The following is a 19,750-nucleotide window of genomic DNA, read 5'->3' on the forward strand; positions in this document are numbered from 1 at the left end:
CAGTTAGAGTTTAATGGCTGTGATAGGAGAAACTGAGGATGGTTACTCCACAATACTAACCTAAATGAAAAGATGGAAACCTGTATAGAATAAAAATGACTCCAAAACATGCATTCTGTTTGCAATAAGGCACTTAAGTAAAATTTAAAAAAATGTGGCAAAGATATTAGCTTAATGTCCTGAAGCGTTATGTTAGGGGCAAATCCAACACAACACATCACTGAGTACCACTCTTCATATTTTCAAGCATGGTGGTGGCTGCATCACGTTATGGGTATTCTGGTCATAGGAAAATATTGTACAATCCAGGTGTGCAAAGCTCTTAGAGACGTACCCAGAAAGAGTCACAACTGTAATCTCTGCCAAATGTGATTCTAACATGTATAGACTCAGGGGTGTGACTACTTATGTAAATTAGATATTTCTGTATTTCATTTTCAATACATTTGAAAACATTTCTAAAAACATGTTTTAACTTTCTAATTATGGGGCATTGTGTGTAGATGAGTGAGAGAAAAAACATATTTAATCCATTTTGAATTCAGGCTGTAACACAACATGTAGAATAAGTAATGGGGTATGAATACTTTCTGAAGGCACTGTACATACATAAATATAAAAAAAACTTCCAAGGGTATGTTCCATACGTTTAATGGCAAAATAACTGAGGACTAAATCAAATATTTACAGCAAGTAATGTGTAAACTTAATTTCTGTACAAAGAAATATACATGCAAAAGTAAAAATAAGTAATTTAACATTCAAAAAAACGTAGTATGTATCAAATATGATGAGGTTACATCCAGGTTCCCATGTTCGTCGTCCATGTCTGTACAGCTTTACACATGAATAAATAAAAGGACACAAAATGGGACTGTACAGGTTAACAAACACATTCATTGTATCACTGTGACTACTGCCTTGACATAGACATGAAACTTTGATAACCTTTTCAAGCTTAAAAGGAAATACAGCTGTTTCGTCCGCCTCTCCAGATCAGTTGACTGGCACATTAAAATCAGTTTGAACTCATACAATGATTAATTTACTGAAAACAGCTAGGTCATGGTCACTCTCAGATATAGGTTAGGGTAATAGCGCCGCAACGCCCATGCACAATTGTAACGTTGGTACAATGTTGTGGGCAGTTTTTTTTCTTCTTCAAACCAAAGGCTCGGCAAAGAATGCTACCCCAAGTTTCAGTTAAACCAAGATGTTGATCATTGCAACACAATGTCTAGCGAAATACATAACTTAAAAAGTCTAACAAACTTACACAGCAATCACCACTTTGTGCACAGCTTGAGAAGAGAAGTGTTTGAAATGTTAATTAGGTATGCAGTAACAACCAACCACTAAACAACGTTCTTACAATGCTAATAAATAAAGCCACTGTGAACCAATGTAAACATCTATCTCTAGGTTCAGCATGGTTTTCATAACTTAACATGGTACATTATATAAGACATTTAAAGAGGGTAAAGTACAGTTAACTTTGGTATAGTTACAGAAAATAAAACAAAAACAATGACAAACTGAAAGCATAAGTGCCAATATAGATACAAATCTTTTTTCTTATTTTACATTATTTGCGAAACCTGCATTTTAGGTTTCCAAGATATTAATACTGAACTTAATACGGAAAAGAGTAACACAATACACACATCTACTGCAGTACCAGGTACGTACATGCCTTTTTAGATTACGGGTACAACACAAGTCTTCATAAATAGTTGCATACATGTTAAAGCTGCAACATTGCACATGAGAAATTAACGCAAAATACGAGTGCATTTATAGAAGTATTTCTGGTAGTGAGGGTTTATGTCATTTGATTGGCATGAGGAGGAGCTAGTCTCCCTCAAACCTCTCTTCCATTGGCAGGACTTACTACTCAGCTAATGAAACAGCGTTTGAGACAAATTCTTCAAAATGAGAATGAAGGCAGGAACACATTATTTACAAAGTAAGGCGGATGTATCAGAAATCTAAAGAGCTTTTCCAATAGTGTTATAGCTTTTTGTTGTTTGTTTGCTTGTTTATTTCTCTGCTGAGGTCTGACTAAAATAGCATAATTGTACTAACTGTTACAGGTCCATACAATAGCAAGGCCAGAACAAACCATTTGCTGATTTATTGTAAGTTAATCAACTACAACTACAATGAGTTTGGTCTCCAACTGGTTCTAGAAGTAGTGTTCTGAAGCAACGACCCTGTGGTGGGTCGGTGGTGCTTTGTTCATATGTCACATCTAGAAGTAGTGTTCTGAAGCAACGACCCTGTGGTGGGTCGGTGGTGCTTTGTTCATATGTCACATCTAGAAGTAGTGTTCTGAAGCAACGACCCTGTGGTGGGTCGGTGGTGCTTTGTTCATATGTCACATTCATTTTTGTTTTCATTCTTTTTATTAATAACCTTTGTTTTTGAAAAGGTATATGAATAAAGACATTTCTTTGTTTCTTAACTATACATTTTCTTTACAAAAAGTAATCTCTCATTACAAAAACAATTTTATTATATTCAACCAAAAGTAACCCGATATTACAGTATCGGTTTGTAATACTATCCAAACACAAGGCTTACTCTCACTGGCTCTCGAGAAAGCTTTGTTCTCCCTGTTAGTGAAGTTTGAAATACTTTCAAATAGTTCATACTTTTGTGCAGGCATATAGCCATCATCCATACAAAGGTGGGGATGGAAGGGAAGTATTTAAATCTCTTGGGGGGAAAAATCTCAGTCAAAAATATTCAAAGCAGTCAGCAGCAGCAGGATGCTGGGTAACATAGTTCTAAGGAAGTGGCGTAGTCGGCTGAGAAAGGATGAGATCATCATTGTGACTCGGTTGTTTCTGGGTACTGTAGTCCTCTAACCTGCTCATATCTGGTTGAGGAGTCTGCTGTGAAGGAAGGTCTTGATGCTGCCCACGGGCCTAACGTCGTTCTGGTGTTTCCGCCGCTCGATGAAGGAGATGAGTCTGGAGGTGTCGATGCACCCTGGGTGCTGGTTTTGTTGCTGGTGGGAGTCCCACGGCTGCAGCCAGGGCTCCTGAAGGCATGCGGCGGCCGAAGGTCTCCGGTCCGGCTCGCCCTGTAGGAGGAGACCCACAAAGTCCCTGGCCGCCTGGCTCACACCCTGGAAGTAGTCATGGGGGAAGCTGAAGTCCAGACGACAGATGTTCAGGCATGTCTCCTCAGCGCTCTCATCCAGGAAGGGAGATGCCCCACTCAGTACCACGTATGTTACAACCCCCAGGCTCCAGAGGTCAGAGGTTAAGGATACGGGCTGGCCCAGCACCAGCTCTGGGGCTGAGAACTCTGGACTGCCCAGTAGAGGGTGGATGTAGTGGCCGCTGTTCAGCTGGACGGCGTCTCCGAAGTCTGTCAGCTTGACCACAGGCTGGGCAGAGTTCTGCTCCACTAACACGTTCTCGGGCTAAAGGGATACACACCGATACCCATCCACATACACGCAAAGAAAGATATGATTAAGAATTTACCCATAATTTGAGTACTATCTTTGCTTAAGAACAATCAGTTAGACATCATACAGTACAAAATCACATTTAACTCCTACTCTACATGTCACAGCCTTTGTGCCTCACCTTCAAGTCCAAGTGAGCTATCCTCCAGCTATGCAGGTAGTGTAAAGCTTCAAGAATGTCCCTAAGGTACAAGGCCACCTTCTCTTCAGTGAGGTTACCCCAGCTGACTATGTAGTCCAGGAGACGGCCTTGATCAGCCCTGCAGACACAAAGCACCAGAGCACGAGAGAGAGACATTAGCCCACCGATATGGTAGATGTACAAGAGGGCTGCTTGAACATGATTCAAAAGCACAACACAGTGAATAAATATATACAGTAATATATTGTTCAAAAGGGTAATCAATTCTATTTCAATTCAGGAATTCTAATTACAATTTTCCTCAATAATCATAATACATACAGTGTGCGCGTCCCAAATGCTATCTATCCCTCTGTAGGATACTACTTTTGATCAGTTATAGGGAATAGGGTCCCATTTGGGGCCCATCCACAGTTTTTCTAACGTACATCTCCAGCACTAGCACGTAGCTGGTGGCTGTCTCGAAGGTGTCCAGCAGGCCGACAAGGTGTGGGTGTTCCAGACACTGTAGTATCCTCAGTTCCTGGAGCACCTGCTCACGCCGCATCAACCGCTTGTTGACATGTTTGGCTGCTACGGCACGCTTGCTCCCACGCTGGTCACAGCGCTTAGCCACTGAGAACCTTCCCCTGCCCAGTTCTGTGACCTCTGTGTAGAAGGACTCAAAGTTGTTCTTCCAAATCACTTCACTCCCATCGTCGGAGGCCTCTGGGAAAATAGAAACATTGAATGTTACAATGCAAAAGTACTGAAGAAGTAGTGTGAATATAGAGGATATACTGTACCCCCACAGGAGTCTACAACTCAACTCAACTTAATGTAACTCAACAGTGACTAACCTGAGACTCTGAGGCTGGCGGAGGATGACACGCTGCCCACTACGTTGGTGGCAACACAGGTGTACACCCCGTCATCCTCCACAGACACACCCATGATGAGGAGAGTTGCCTCGCCCGTGTCACTGCAGAGAGAGAAGGGAAGTCACAAGGTAAGTTTCAACAATAGCAACACTTCCTTTAATTCAACTACAACAGAACATTGTCTTCCAACAGCTAAGTCATTCTAACACGTTGCAATGATCACTGCAAATCCCTCTGGAGAAGAGTATCTGCTGAATGACTCAAATGTAACGTAGAATGCCGATGTGTACCTGTAGGTGATGCTGTAGTGTCCGTCGTTGCTCAGAGTGCTGTGGTCAGGTCCTCTCCAGGTGACCGAGGCTTTGGGTCTTCCACAGACCTTACTCCTCAGAGTGACACTCTCCCCCAGGTTACAGGTCACATCACTCAGAGGCAGCAGGAACTCTGGGGGTACTACAGAGGTGACAGACAGAGGACACGTGAGTTTGACTATGTCACATGCTAACTAGCCTTGCAATATACTAGCGTCCTGTCCATTGGGTGTACTTTCGTTTTTCCAGCTGCCTCACACTACAGAAACAGGAGACAGGCTCCATTCCTACACACTGTTCTGGCTCGGAGGAGGATACTTACATGCAAACTACACAATCCAACATCTGAGCTACCCAATAGACAATAAAAACGTGTTTTATTGAACCCCTGGTATGTGAAAATATAGATGTGTCATTCAATTACTGTATAGTAAAGCCCAAGCAAAAGCATATACATGTATACATACCATCATAGATGTAGTTGGGGTTTAGAAGCTGAAAGAAAAATAGGAACACAAATAAGTTTCTTCTCCTAATTAGTTTTACCACAAAGACATTAAATAATTACAACATGAATCCATTAAATGAGGTTAATGTAGAGAGGCTTTAAGTCTTACAGCCATACTGAGGTTAATGTAGAGGGGCTTTAAGTCTTACAGACATACTGAGGTTAATGTAAAGGGGCTTTAAGTCTTACAGCCATACTGAGGTTAATGTAGAGGGGCTTTAAGTCTTACAGCCATACTGAGGTTAATGTAGAGGGGCTTTAAGTCTTACAGCCATACTGAGGTTAATGTAGAGGGGCTTTAAGTCTTACAGCCGCACTGAGGTTAATGTAGAGGGACATTAAGTCTTACAGCCATATTGAGGTTAATGCAGAGGGGCTTTTAGTCTTACAGCCATACAGGTGATTATCAAATCAACTCTACCTTTACAGAAACTTTATTAGTCAGACAGTCTTGAGACTTGCGGTAGCCGTTTTCCATCTTATTTTCCTTCCTGGTCTCCTTTTCTCTCTTCTCAGACTTTCTCCTGATGCGGAGTGCTGTGTGCCACGAGGATGACTTCCTGCTCCAGACAAGAGAACGAGAAAGAAAGGGGAAAAGAGAGAGAGAAAGAAAAAGGAAGAAAAGAAGAGAAAAGTTTAACTTGTGATTTCTACATCTTTGTCTACTGTTTCACTTTTATGATGGCAGAGCTCATGATGTGAAAATGGAATTGTCTTTGGGATGATAAAGCTTTTCATTCAGTCATTCAGGTTGGTACATGGAGTAGCAGCAGTGTCTGTCTCTTACTTGATGGTTCCTTCGGGGAGGTCGGGGATGATGGTGGAGGTGTGACCCAGTACGTAGCCGGGGATCCAGCCCTCGGCGGCAGGGCCCTGCTCGATGGCAGCCCGGAACACCAAAAACATGTTCTGCTGATTGGAGGCCAGCATCTGGACCACCTCGCCCTGGGAAACACTGATCTCATCCTCCTTCAGGGCCACGTAGTCCTGGGTCACCAGCATGGTGCTGATGCTGCTGCTGCTACTGCTTTCACTCTGGAGGAGGGGGAGGCAGGGGAGGATGGGAGGCAGGGGAGGAAATGGAGTCAGTAAGGGTTTATAGGTAGGGTTACACAAAGAGAGAGGCATAGAGAGAGAGAGAGAGGACAGACAGACAAATGCACACACACACAAACTGACTCTAAAAGACTAAACAAATTCAAATGTTATTGATTTGATTGCACATGAGCATCATGTTGTTCATCTGTTTATATGCTAGAGCTCATGCACAAAGGACTCATTTCAAAGCATTCATTACAAAAGGTTCATAAAGTAGAGTGAGGAAAGTCATACTGTAGCAACTAACATCTGGTTCCTACATGTCTCATAACTAGACCTTCTCATTTGTATAAGCGAAGACAAGGTATCCAGAAGTCAGAGAGACAGAGGAGAGTTAACATGGAGTGGGTGTCTCTCAAAGACAGTGAGAGTAGAGAGGAAACAGTCCGTTTCAGAAGAGACAGAGCCTGAAATAAAGTTTGAAGTGAGGCCAAATATATTTGGTGTGAGTCAAATGTATTCAGGAGCAAGGCAAGGAGAGAACGGGAACAAGGATGTGTCATCAGTCCCACAGGACCAAGACATAAAGGAAGCAGCATGGTCAGAGCAAGAGCTAAGAGAAAACAGGAGAGACGGCAAACGTTTCTTTTTACATCAGAGCTCCTCTTCTTGCAGGCAGGTGAAGTCGAAGTCAAATATCAATCTTCCATTATATCAGCATTCATTTGCATTTAACCCATAAATACCTTGATGTTTTTTTTTTAGATCCGACCACAATAGGCTGAAGCAAAGGGACAGCAAAAATTCAGGTCATGTCTAGAAAATGTTAGAGCCAAGACAGAGCTGGGTGTGTGAAGTTAGGGAAGCAGAGGCAGAGAGTCATACTGGAAACACTTACCAAGGAAGAGGAGAGGACACCAACATACAGTACAGCAAGCTGAGTTACTGTAGCAGTTAGCTGCTGTACCAGCCAAAAACACACTGTTAGTAGAGTCTGAAAGACCGCAGGAAGGAAAACTCACACCATAGGCAAGTTAGTGTACTTAGATAGTTTAGTATGCACTTGTGGTTAAGATGACCCAGGAGAACTTCTGGTCAGCCAGTAAGGTTAGTAGGGACTAAGCCGGACAGAAGCCTGGGACTCGAGTAGGGCTCTTACCCCGTTACTCTGCATGGACTGTACGGACTGCTCACTGGTGGAGGAGCATGTGCTCATGCGGTCTATATCCTTGCTGTGGGTGGAGTGGTGGTGGCTGTGGCTCTCCCTGTGGCCCAGGGTCGAGTCTCCACTATCACTGTGGTAGGAGAAGGAGCCAGGCCGGCTAGCTGGGGAGGCTGGGACCGCGGCGGACCAGAAAAAGGAGCCTTTCTGGGCTGGGCTGCCCGGGATGAATTCCTCCTTTATGGGGCAGGTCAGTGGAGAGACTGTCCCTACCCGAGGCTTGGCAAGATTCAGAGGGGCCATAGCCAGCCGTGGGATGGGGATCTGAGGGTCCTCCCCAAGGTAGCTCTCCTTGAAGCTGCCCTCAGCAACGCCCAAGGACTTGCCATTGCTGTTGCTGCTGGTTCTGCTGCGGGGCCGGGGACCATCCAGCACTCGCATCTTGGGGACATCTTGGGGCCCCAGGTCCCCCTCTGCATGGTCAGGAGGACAGGGGGTCTGGGAGGAGGAGGAGGGGGGTTGTCGGGACCACGTACCTGCTGTTCTGTCCGGTCCGTCAGACCCCGGGGGGTGGTGGTGGTGGACAGGCTGTGGGATACGGGAGGAGGGCTGGGGGATGCGCGAGGGCCGGCGACTCTGGGGGCCACACAGAGAGTTACTCCCAGGGCCCACTACAGAGCTGCTGCAGCCACCTCCTGCCAGGCCACTGCTACTGCTGGGGGCCCCCAGGCCTGCTCCGCTTGCCCCCACATGGTTCCTCTGGTACTCGATAGGGGATGTCAGTGCTGGGGGACACAAAGAGAGAGACAGACAGAGAGAAAGAGAGAGACAGACAGACAGACAGAGAAAGAGAGAGACAGAGAAAGAGATAGAGACAGAGAGAGAGAAAGAGTCACCTCAGTGGTATGAGTACACACTGTCTAGCTATGAAACAAAAATATAAAAGAATTCTTTGCATTTTGCATTCTAGTACATCATGCTATAGTCCATTTAATTGTGTGTTCTAAACACTTATTTTCTCAGAACGTTGATACATTCTATGGAGTGGATGACTACACAGGGAGACAGATGAAACATTGTAATCATATGGTATGATTATGCTGCCACCTGGGAGAAGCTAGCATAATATCACTACACAGTTACACAGATGAACCGTGATGTGTCTTTTTTTACCATTGAGAAAGTTGCGTTGGCTCTCCAGGATCTGGGTGATCTGGTGGACCCACATCTGGCTGACTCCAGGATTGGCTGAGTGCATCACGTAGGTCTCCACACCGCCACTGGATGACCGGGAGGTCAGGGTGAACTTACAGGGGTCGTCTGTGCTCTCCTCCAGGCCCAGCCAGCTCACCTGGACACAAGATACAGGGGAGAGGAGGGGATGTGAGTGTTTTCAGAATCAGACAACTATTCAAATGACTTTGGCTCTTAGGGCAATTCCTATCCCAGCAATGTCCAGCCCCCAAAAATACATCCACTGTAATATGATCTAAGTGGATTGATTAGGGGAGATGATCACAATCGATGCTCCATACCTTGACGCTGTTCTTGAAGAGGTATCCCGGCTGGGAGTAGCCTTTCTTCTTGTCCAGGGGCTCGCTGAAGATGACGATCTGTTCGAAGAGGAAGACCCTCCTCTCCTTCATCCTTGTGAGTAGCCCCCCGTCCTGATCTGATACCATGAAGGTATCCTGGAGCAGTAGTCTGCCTTGGGCCACAATCTTGCCCTGCATGGGGGAATACCAATGTATTGCCTGTCTGGTTAAACAAACGTTTAAGGCCCAATGCAGCCGTTTTAAATCCATATCAAAATATTTCTGGGTAACAAGTAAGTACCTTGCTGTAATAGATCTCCATTCAAATGGGCAAACGTAGCTTTTAGCAAAACACTATTTCTCAAGCAAGAATTTTGCCAGGAGTGGGAGTAATCTAAGTGGGGAGGGGAAAACTGAAAAGTAGCTGTTATTGGCAGAGAGGTTTGTAACTCTTTGTTGTTGGTCGATTAACCAATTTACACATGGTGATCGCCGCGGGCCCCGGACAGGAGGGCGACTCTGGCGGCTCCGGACAGGAGGGAGACTCTGGCGGCTCCGGACAGGAGGGAGACTCTGGCGGCTCCGGACAGGAGGGAGACTCTGGCGGCTCCGGACAGGAGGGAGACTCTGGCGGCTCCGGACAGGAGGGAGACTCTGGAGGCTCCGGACAGGAGGGCGTCGCTGGAGGCTCCGGACTGGAGGGGCGTCGCTGGAGGCTCCGGACTAGAGGGCGTCGCTGGAGGCTCCGGACTAGAGGGCGACGCTGAAGGCCTCGTGCCATAACTCCTCACTGGAGGTTTCGTGCCATGGATCCTCACTGGAGGCTTCGTGCCATGTATCCTCACTGGAGGCTTCGTGCCATGGATCATCACTGGAGGCTTCGTGCCATGGATCATCACTGGAGGCTTCGTGCCATGGATCATCACTGGAGGCTTCGTGCCATGGATCATCACAGGAGGCTTCGTGCCATGGATCATCACAGGAGGCTTCGTGCCATGGATCATCACAGGAGGCTTCGTGCCATGGATCATCACAGGAGGCTTCGTGCCATGTATCATCACAGGAGGCTTCGTGCCATGGATCATCACTGGAGGCTTCTTGCCATGGATCATCACTGGAGGCTTCTTGCCATGGATCATCACTGGAGGCTTCTTGCCATGGATCATCACTGGAGGCTTCTTGCCATGGATCATCACTGGAGGCTTCTTGCCATGGATCATCACTGGTGGCTTTTTGCCATGTATCATCACTGGAGGCGTCGTGCCATGGATCATCACTGGTGGCTTCTTGCCATGTATCATCACTGGAGGCGTCGTGCCATGGATCATCACTGGAGGCTTCGTGCCATGGATCATCACTGGAGGCTTCTTGCCATGGATCATCACTGGAATGCAGAGACACACAGGAGGCCTGGCTCTGGGAGAAGGCACAGGACTCACCAGGCTGGGGAGACATGCAGGAGGGTTAGGGCTTAGCACAGGCACCGGATGCACTGGACCGTGGAGGCGTACTGGCGGTCTCGAGCGCAGAGCTAGCACAACTCTTCCGGGCTGGATCCCCCCTGAAGCCCGGCAAGTGCGGGGAGTTGGAACAGGCCACACTGGGCTGTGCTGGCGAACCGGGGACACCATGCGTAGGGCTGATGCAGTATACCCCGGGCCGAGGAGACGCACTGGAGACCAGATGCGCTGAGCCGGCATCATCCCTCCTGGCTCGATGCCCACTCTAGCCCGGCCGATGCGAGGAGCTGGGATATAGCACACCGGGCTAAGAACGCGTACTGGAGACACCGTGCACTCCACTGCATAACACGGTGCCTGACCAGTACGACGCCCGCCACGGTAAGCACGGGGAGTTGGCTCAGGTCTCCAACCTGGCTCAGCCAATCTCCCTGTGTGTCCTCCCCCCCAAAATATTTTGGGCTGCCTATCGGGCTTCCTTGCCAGCCGTGTTCCAGTGTAATCCTTGGCCCCTCTCCTAGCTGCCTCCTCAGGACGGCGATTTTCACTCCTCTGTCCCCAGGGTCCCTTGCCTTCCAGGATTTCCTCCCATGTCCAACTCTCCAGGTAACCACGCTACGCTGCTTGGTCCTCTTTTGGTGGGTAGTTCTGTCACGGCCGTTTAAAGGAGTGGACCAAGGCGCAGCGTGATTAGAATCCATTCTTCTATTTATTTAAACGAAGAACACTTAACAAGCTCACAAAAACAACAAACCGAAACGTGAAGCCAACGTAGTGCTCACAGGCAACTAAACAAGGACAACGACCCACAAAACCAACCTGGAAAATGGCAACCTAAATAGGCTCCCCAATCAGAGACAACGATAAACAGCTGTCTCTGATTGGGAACCCATCCAGGCCACCATCAACCTACATACCCCTAGACAATACAAAATCCCCATAGATAACAAAAAACCCTAGACACGACAAAAACTAAACAAACCACCCCTTGTCACACCCTGACCTAACCAAATAATAAAGAAAGCAAATATAACTAAAGACCGAAATCAAATTTGTTCACACTTTTACAGTGTCAGTTTAATATAAAAAACAGGAAAAAAGAATTTTGACTGTGCTGGGCCTTTAAATAAAATACATACAAATAAAAGGAGAGAGGACAGAGGACAGCCTCAGACTCATTCTTAGCCACTCAGGTGAAATATGCATATTATATGCATGCTATTATCATATAATACAACGAGTGAAAATAAAGAGAGAGACAGCAAACCCAAGCCCTTCTCCCATGTATCATATGATCCTTATCGGCTGAAATCATATTCAAGTAAGCTATTTTGGAGAATTTGTGACCTAAACTGAGCCAGATCGAACTGAAAGACTACATTCTCTATTCCCTGAAGAAGACAGAGCCTGTGAGTCTTACGTCGAAGCCTTGGAGACGCCCAACGTTCATCATGTCGTTGCATCTTTTGGGCACAACACACATGACCTCCACCGCTTTCTGGGAGAAACAGAGAAGATAGAAAACACAATTTTAGAGGGAAAGAAAACATAATCACAGCTTTATAACAAGTATAACTTTCAGGTAAAAACAAAATCATAGCAATATTAATGCTTGTCCATGTTATTAGGGGTGGAAGGCCATCAAATCAAACCCAGATTGTAGTTCTTACCTCCAGCTCCGTAGTATCTACTGCAGCCTTTTTGGAGAACTTAAGTAAATCCTTCAGTAGGAGCTGGTACTTCATGATGCGCTGCACAGGCTTAATGAGAAGATCAGTGATCTGGAGTCTGTGGCCCAGACGCTGCTTGAGCTCCTAAAATACACAGGGAGCCATTAGATTTATTTGCACACAGTAAAAACAAAGGACTGCGTAAAAATATAACACAAGGTATGAGAACAGGAAACAATGAGGCTCTTATGATGAAATATGTGCTCCGTTCGAGAGACTGGAATAAACCCACTTGTGGGGCATGTGTGGGGTGGAGGGAGTGTGTGTATTCTTACCTCAAAGTAAGTGTCTATGTACTCAGACACGATGTGCTCCGATTTGGGCTTGTTCTGACAGTACACGATGTACATGTGTAACCGTCGCTCCTAGCAGGAAAACAAGGGGGAAAAAACAAGGGAAATGGTGAGGAAGTGGTATTATGGTCCTTGGTATCTGGAATCTTTGGGATGTCCATACCCCATTTCAATTTAAATGAGGGATTATGGTTAAGGTTAGGGGTTAATGTTAGGGTTGAGCACTAACCTTGATGCACAGCGACATCCACTACTGATGGTATATTTTGGCCAATGAAAATCATCAAATCTCTCTTACTTGTTTGACGAACAGGGGAGCCAGCCTATCAGGATCCTCCAGGCACTTCTCTAGCTCTCCTAGGAAGAAGCTGTGGCCAATGAGCGAAGAGTATGAGAAATATTAGTGTGATAAATATACTAATATAAAAGTCAAACTAATAATAACGCTAGTACTGTAGGTAGGTACTATTCTCGTCTTACTCTCTATGCCAGTCGTATATCTGGTGGATATTCCCAAACACTATCTTGTCTTTTCCCCTCATGTCGTCTGGCACGCCGTCCTCCTTCATTTTGCTGATGTAGCCCTGAAGGGGAGATAAGACATTCAGGTGACCACAGGACTAGACACAATGCCAAATTCAGCCAATACTATTCCAATGCCCTATCCACAAACAACCTCTGTCCCTTATGGCACTTGTGGTGATCTGATCTGATAGGTATATGCACTAAATGTATGTTTAGAGGGCAAGGTGGAGCTGTTACCATATTGATTTTACCTATACGGTTCATTTCGATTTATATGGAGAGCCTAGGGGTCGTAAGGATTAGGGATTGTTTTGTGGACGGGACCTAGCACTTTGACCAAGTCTAGAACGTGAACAGAGTGTGATGGAGAGGAGTGAGTCATTGATTATGGGCCTACAGTAAAGTAAGAAAGAATGTGTTCTCACCTCCACCACTGAACCCAGGTCTCTCACATAGTCCCTCTCTGTCTCCACCAGCTCCAGTAACACATAGCTGTAGGGGAGAGAGGTGTAAGTAAACAATGAGAGGATTGCTTAGCTAGACCACCACAGGACAGTTTTATCTGATGGCTCAAGGCACATTGTAGGCTTTGAGACCCTAGAAATAGAATGACTAGAAAAGGACCATCATTACGGCCTCATTGGCTTGAATGAGGACGACCCTTCTAGTCATTCTATTTCTACATATGAGACGTTGAGGAGTGAAACTGAACTCACTGGCGTCTTTTGAGGAAACCCGACTTGCGCTCATCCATCTCATCGATGGGGGAGGAGGAGGACAGGAGGGAGTTGTCGGAGGGGTTGAGGGAGGGGCTGCTGCTGTCCCCATGTTCCACAGAGAGAGAGCTGGGACGGTCCTCCAGGGACTGAGAGAGAGAGAGCGAGAGAGAGAGCGAGAGAGAGAGAGAGAGCGAGAGAGAACTTACTGTATATTCATTGTGAACATGCAGTGAGTAAGCTGAGCTTCTCCATACAATCACTGTGCTAGCAGAGAGAGCAGTGGTGTTGCTGCTATGAGGGTGTGACAAAGTATGGCAGCATTAAAGTGCTGTGCCAGGTCTTATGAAGAGAAGGAGTCAGTTGGTGTGGTGACTCAAATGGTTCACAGATGACTGGTGGGCCATGGCACCGTCACACGTCACATCCACCCTGGCACCAGACTGGCCTGAGCTGAGCTGGCAGTGTGTGTGTGTGTGAGTGTGCGTAACTGACAGCAGTGTGGTAGACTGATGGATGGCTGGGTCTTACCATCTTACTCTTGACTAGCTCCTCGATGGCACTGACCAGCTCAGCCGCACTGGGTGTCTCTGAACTACTGGGTCGGCCCGATAGACGAGAGGCCGCCTGGAAGGGAGGGAGAGAGACAGAGTCAGACAGAGACAGAGAGAGAGACAGACAGAGAGAGACAGAGAAAGGAGAGCGAGCGTGAGAGAGACAGAGAAAGTAGAGAGCGTGAGAGCGAGAGAGAAATTAGAGACCGCGAGAGAGAGAGTGTGAGAGAAAGAGCGAGAAATTAGAGAGAGCGTGAGAGCGAGAAAGAGAGGTGTGTGGTTTAATGTTCAAATCAAATCAAATGTTATTTGTCACATGCACCAAATACAACTGGTGTAGACCTTACAGTGAAATGCTTACTTACAAGCCCTTAACCAACAATACAGTTGTAAGAAAAATAAGTGTTAAGTAAAAAATGGATCAGTTAAAAAAAATATATATATATACAGTTGAAGTCGGAAGTTTGCATACACCTTAGCCAAATACATTTAAACTCAGTTTTTCACAATTCCTGACATTTAATCAGAGTAAAAATTCCCTGTCTTCGGTCAGTTAGGATCACCACTTAATTGTAAGAATGTGAAATGTCAGAATAATAGTAGAGAGAATGATTTATTTCAGTTTTTATTTCTTTCATCACATTCACAGTGGGTCAGAAGTTTACATACACTCAATTAGTATTTGGTAGCATTGCCTTAAATTGTTTAACTTGGGTCAAACGTTTTGGGTAGCCTTCCACAAGCTTCCCACAATGAGTTGGGTGAATTTTGGCCCATTCCTCCTGACAGAGTAGGTGTAACTGAGTCAGGTTTGTATTCCTCATTGCTCGCACACGCATTTTCAGTTCTGCTCACACATTTTCTATAGAATTGAGGTCAGGGCTTTGTGATGGCCACTCCAATACCTTGACTTTGTTGTCCTTAAGCCATTTTGCCACAACTTTGGAAGTATGCTTGGGGTCATTATCCATTTGGAAGACCCATTTGCGACCAAGCTTTAACTTCCTGACTGATGTCTTGAGATGTTGCTTCAATTTATCCACATAATTTTCCTCCCTCATGATGCCATCTATTTTGTGAAGTGCACCAGTCCCTCCTGCAGCAAAGCACCCCTAAAACATGATGCTGCCACCCCAGTGCCTCACGGTTGGGATGGTGTTCTTCGGCTTGCAAGCCTCCCCCTTTTTCCTCCAAACATAACGATGGTCATTATGGCCAAACAATTATATTTTTGTTTCATTAGACCAGAGGACATTACTCCAAAAAGTATGATCTTTGTCCCCATGTGCAGTTGCAAAACGTAGTCTGGCTTTTTTATGGCGGTTTTGGAGCAGCGGCTTCTTCCTTGCTGAGCTGCCTTTCAGGTTATGTCGATATAGGACTCGTTTTTACTGTGGATATAGATACTTTTGTACCTGTTTCCTCCAGAATCTAAACAAGGTCCTTTGCTGTTGTTCTGGGATTGATTTGCACTTTTCGCACCAAAGTACGTTCATCCCTAGGAGACAGAACGCATCTCCTTCCTGAGCGGTATGACGGCTGCGTGGTCCCATGGTGTTTATACTTGCGTACTATTGTTGTACAGATGAACATGGTACCTTCAGTCATTTGGAAATTGCGCCCAAGGATGAACCTGACTTGTGGAGGTCTACAAAAAAATATTCTGAGGTCTTGGCTGATTTCTTTGGATTTTCCCATGATGTCAAGCAAAGAGGCACTGAGTTTGAAGGTAGGCCTTGAAATACAACCACAGGTACACCTCCAATTGACTCAAATGATGTCAATTAGCCTATCAGAAGCTTCTAAAGCCATGGCATAATTTTCTGGAATTTTCCAAGCTGTTTAAAGGCACAGTCAACTTAGTGTATGTAAACTTCTGACCCACTGGAATTGTGAAACAGTGAATTATAAGTGAAATAATCTGTCTGTAAACAATTGTTGGAAAAATGACTTGTGTCTTGCACAAAGTAGATGTCCTAACCGACTTTCCAAAACTAGTTTGTTAACAAGAAATTTGTGGAGTGGTTGAAAAACAAGTTTTAATGACTCCAACCTAAGTGTATGTAAACTTCAACTGTATATAAAAAATATATATGTTTACACTACATTTTATTAATATTTTCTGGAAAGTATTTGTCACTGTATTAAAGATGTTTCTACATATTACAGCACATGATGACATCACCGCATCATACATTAATTTCTTAGAGAAGCTCACCATTGACGTGTTTTGACACCGCCCGACATTCCAAATGTCCCCAAAAGGAATGGGTATGGTCTCCCTAATCAGGGCCAAATAGGGGCCTAGTGGGGCCAGGCTAGCATGGAGGATACAGGGGACGAGGCGGGGGTTGGGGTTGGTTGGAGCAAGGTTCTGAGCACTGGCACCACAGTGGAGCACATGACTGAACAATGTATATGTGCTGTTAAATACTCCATTACAACAGGGGTAACACGGGCAACAGGCCAGTCACAAGCACAGCTAGTCTGGCTAAACAATAGCAACAGGCTAAACAAGGCCAGGTTTTTAAAGGGGTAGTCAGTCAGTTCTAGTCAAACTTCACTAACTACAGCAAATGGAGTATTCGTCACATCCGCAACATTAGTCCTTGAAAAACATAGGGCAGCGAGGGTGAGGAGATAGCATGACTGAGGATGGATGGCTGGGAAGTAAAATAAAGACTGGGTTGGTTGGTTGGTTGGGGGAGTGTGACTAGAGCATAGGCAGTTACATGGAGAGGTACGGGAACTGAGACAAAACAGAGGCAGAACACAAATCAACATAAAGCTATGGTAAAGTTACAGCAAAGTTAAGAAAGAAGAGAAAACAGTGATATTAGTGTCAAAGAAACGCCCATCGCTCTAGTTACAATAACTATTCTGTGATGATGAGTGAATGAAGCTAAACTGCATAGGTATAAGATATCTACCTTTTCAGACAACCTGGTCTAAAATAAATACATTCATTGATTTACCAATGTCTCTTTTTATTTTCCAAAAGATTTTACAGGAAAGATGATTGTCCCCGCTTTGATATTCTCCAACTAAACCTCATGGAGGCCTGTTAAGTGTGTGTGAGTGTATGTGTCTCACCTTGTCGTCCTGAGAGTCAGCCTGCAGCAGGCTGTGTTGTTGGATGGCCATTGGGGGAGGCAGGGGTACAGCATCAGCCCCCTCCTCTCCCTCCTCCTCCCCACAGCTCTGCATCCCAGAGGAGGAGGACTTGGACAGAGTCCCACTGCTCAGCCCCTCGTTCCTCATCCTCTGTAGAGGGACAACGACAACAGAGCTTACAACTACATAGAACACAATCGGCTCAAAATAAAGGAGAGAAGGAAATTAGGGAGATATTTAATGTTGAACAGATCATGTAAAAGAGAAAGAAAGGAAGTGATATATGAGTGATAGGGGTGACCAATCGAACGGACCTCCTCGATGGTCTCGTCCTGTGGCGTGGCGGCGTTGTCGTCCGAGTCTTTCTGGGAGCCGACGGAGTCTGCGTTCTTGCTCCGTCCGTCGCGGTTCTTCTTGTGCTTGTGGGCCAGCTTCTTGACGTGTCCGTCGGCCTTGCCGCTGCTCAGGCGCCTCACTGGGCTGGTCAGCCACTTCCTCAGCGTGTTGCCCGGTCGCTTGGGCCCCGGGGAGCTGTGGAAGCCCAGGGTGTGGCTGGCGCCAGGCTGGATGGCATCGTTACTGGACACAGACAGGGTGTCTGCAGGGGGAGAGACATGGAGAGAGAGAGAAAGAGAAGGAGAGAGAGAGAGAGAGAGAGAGAGAGCGAGAGAGAGAGATAGCGAGGTCAGTCACAGTGCACAGTATCTTGGGAATGGGTCTGAATTCAGCTATGAGGGTACCAATGAGATTAGATGCACTTTTGCAAGGTACTTCATTACCTAGGAGGCATAATTATTTATGTATCTATACTCAGACATTCCATTTTAGTACATGTTGGTTAGAATGGAGCATCGCATCCTAACATTGCGTGTCCACCCTCTGCATTGAAGCGTCTATCGATAGACGTTCCTCCTTTGAAAGTGAACTGGATGAACCTCATTTTAAAAACCATGGAATACACAACATTATATAAAAGTTGCATAAGCTATTCTCTGTGTGTGTGTGTGTGTATCTACTTTATGCCCACCACCTCCCTCTTCTGTGGTTCTATCTCCCCTGAGAGGTGTGGGAGAGGACTTGGCTAAGGCTGTGGGTTTAAATGTGGTGCAGTGTGGGGTGCTTCTGCTGATGTAAACTGAGGGATGCTACTCAGGGTGGATAGATTGCCCAGGTCCCGGCTTCATAGAAATGTTGTATCCTTCAAAAACAGAACTTTTGATGAATAGACGGATACATTCTCCATGTGTTTCTTCTGTCTCTGTGTGGCCGGGTTCTTAGCCCACTGACAGCAGTAGAGTAAAGTGTCCAGTGAGGTGACCTCTGTGTTCTCAGCGGTTGGTTCTGTCTCTCAGTGAACTGAACTCTGTGTGACCAGATCCTCCTACTGATCTGATCTAACCACAACAGCTTCTGACAGGGCATGATGACCATCCTGGAAGGGTCAGGGTTCCCCAACAGTGCACCCACTCGCTCAGTAAAAATAACATGTACCTACAGTATGCTGCCATGAGAAAAGACAACAGGCCTTTAAGAATCTTAGAACTTCTAACACTGAGAAACAAATCAATTCAAAACAACAACATATGAGCTGAGAAATCTCTAACAATCCTATACAAATCTGAGTGGGATAGAAAGTGATGGCTCTGAATTGACCCCATGATTATCATGTACTGATCGGGCCTTTGGCATGGACTGATCACACACGCATTATTAACAGGGTGCTGCTGCACTAGTGCATCGTGGTTCATAGTGGGTCTTAGCAAGGAGAGAGGAGTGTGTGACTTTTCTTTTTCATTTGTACAGTGAGACTCGGGCCAAACGGAGGATACACCCATGGCCATGTCGAAAGGGTTTCTCTTAGCAGCCAAGAGCAATCTCAGGAGATGTTCTCAAGCCAGGCCATGGATGATTTCATGAAGTTTCTACAGCTGTTTTCCTAAAACCACAGCACAGTAAATTACTTCCATACTGTTTCAAAATGTTGCGCAAACAAGTCAGGCTGAATGGTGTGCCAGATGAAAGACAGTGTATGAATAGAGTTAATAACCTTCCCTTCAGTTCCAGATGTATTTGATACTATGTTGGACTATGTTGTTTTAAGAATAGACAGTTTTAGTTTACAATCGTTTTGATGTGCATGCAAGGGTGCCATTTTCACAAAATTATTCAAGGTGTCATTTGACTGCTTTATGATGTCACAATAGGTCTGCTGAGATGGTCTGGGGCTGCATTTCATTGGCTCAGGCTTTGATACTCAGGCAGGGTTGGATTGTGACATCATGACAGTCTAACGATGTCAAATGGCACTCAAATGATGTCAC

At 45.7% G+C, this 19,750-nt stretch overlaps 1 protein-coding gene across 2 annotated transcripts in view; it reads right to left on the reverse strand.

Annotated features, from left to right (window-relative positions):
• Window positions 1–638: 638 nt before the first annotated feature.
• The window catches only part of LOC120048492 (triple functional domain protein-like), an 85,775-nt gene continuing 66,663 nt past the window's right edge, over window positions 639–19,750 (reverse strand). Inside the window, exons 33-53 of one of the 2 annotated variants that reach the window (XM_038994503.1) lie at window positions 17,744–18,027; window positions 17,409–17,579; window positions 14,293–14,388; window positions 13,762–13,910; window positions 13,471–13,537; window positions 13,001–13,104; window positions 12,819–12,888; window positions 12,503–12,592; window positions 12,168–12,311; window positions 11,918–11,995; window positions 9,038–9,229; window positions 8,676–8,853; window positions 7,500–8,287; window positions 6,090–6,337; window positions 5,724–5,862; window positions 5,262–5,289; window positions 4,774–4,936; window positions 4,463–4,584; window positions 4,052–4,331; window positions 3,603–3,741; window positions 639–3,433 (exon numbers count right to left, since the gene is read on the reverse strand). In XM_038994503.1, coding sequence (XP_038850431.1) covers window positions 2,876–3,433; window positions 3,603–3,741; window positions 4,052–4,331; window positions 4,463–4,584; window positions 4,774–4,936; window positions 5,262–5,289; window positions 5,724–5,862; window positions 6,090–6,337; window positions 7,500–8,287; window positions 8,676–8,853; window positions 9,038–9,229; window positions 11,918–11,995; window positions 12,168–12,311; window positions 12,503–12,592; window positions 12,819–12,888; window positions 13,001–13,104; window positions 13,471–13,537; window positions 13,762–13,910; window positions 14,293–14,388; window positions 17,409–17,579; window positions 17,744–18,027 — 4,088 coding nt within the window. In that variant the 3' untranslated portion in view covers window positions 639–2,875. Of the gene's footprint in view, window positions 3,434–3,602; window positions 3,742–4,051; window positions 4,332–4,462; window positions 4,585–4,773; window positions 4,937–5,261; window positions 5,290–5,723; window positions 5,866–6,089; window positions 6,338–7,499; window positions 8,288–8,675; window positions 8,854–9,037; window positions 9,230–11,917; window positions 11,996–12,167; window positions 12,312–12,502; window positions 12,593–12,818; window positions 12,889–13,000; window positions 13,105–13,470; window positions 13,538–13,761; window positions 13,911–14,292; window positions 14,389–17,408; window positions 17,580–17,743; window positions 18,028–19,750 lie in introns of both variants that reach the window. The other variant, XM_038994504.1, reaches the window with a different exon arrangement.

The sequence above is a fragment of the Salvelinus namaycush genome, chromosome 5, assembly GCF_016432855.1.
Source record: "Salvelinus namaycush isolate Seneca chromosome 5, SaNama_1.0, whole genome shotgun sequence".
Lineage (NCBI taxonomy): Eukaryota > Metazoa > Chordata > Actinopteri > Salmoniformes > Salmonidae > Salvelinus > Salvelinus namaycush.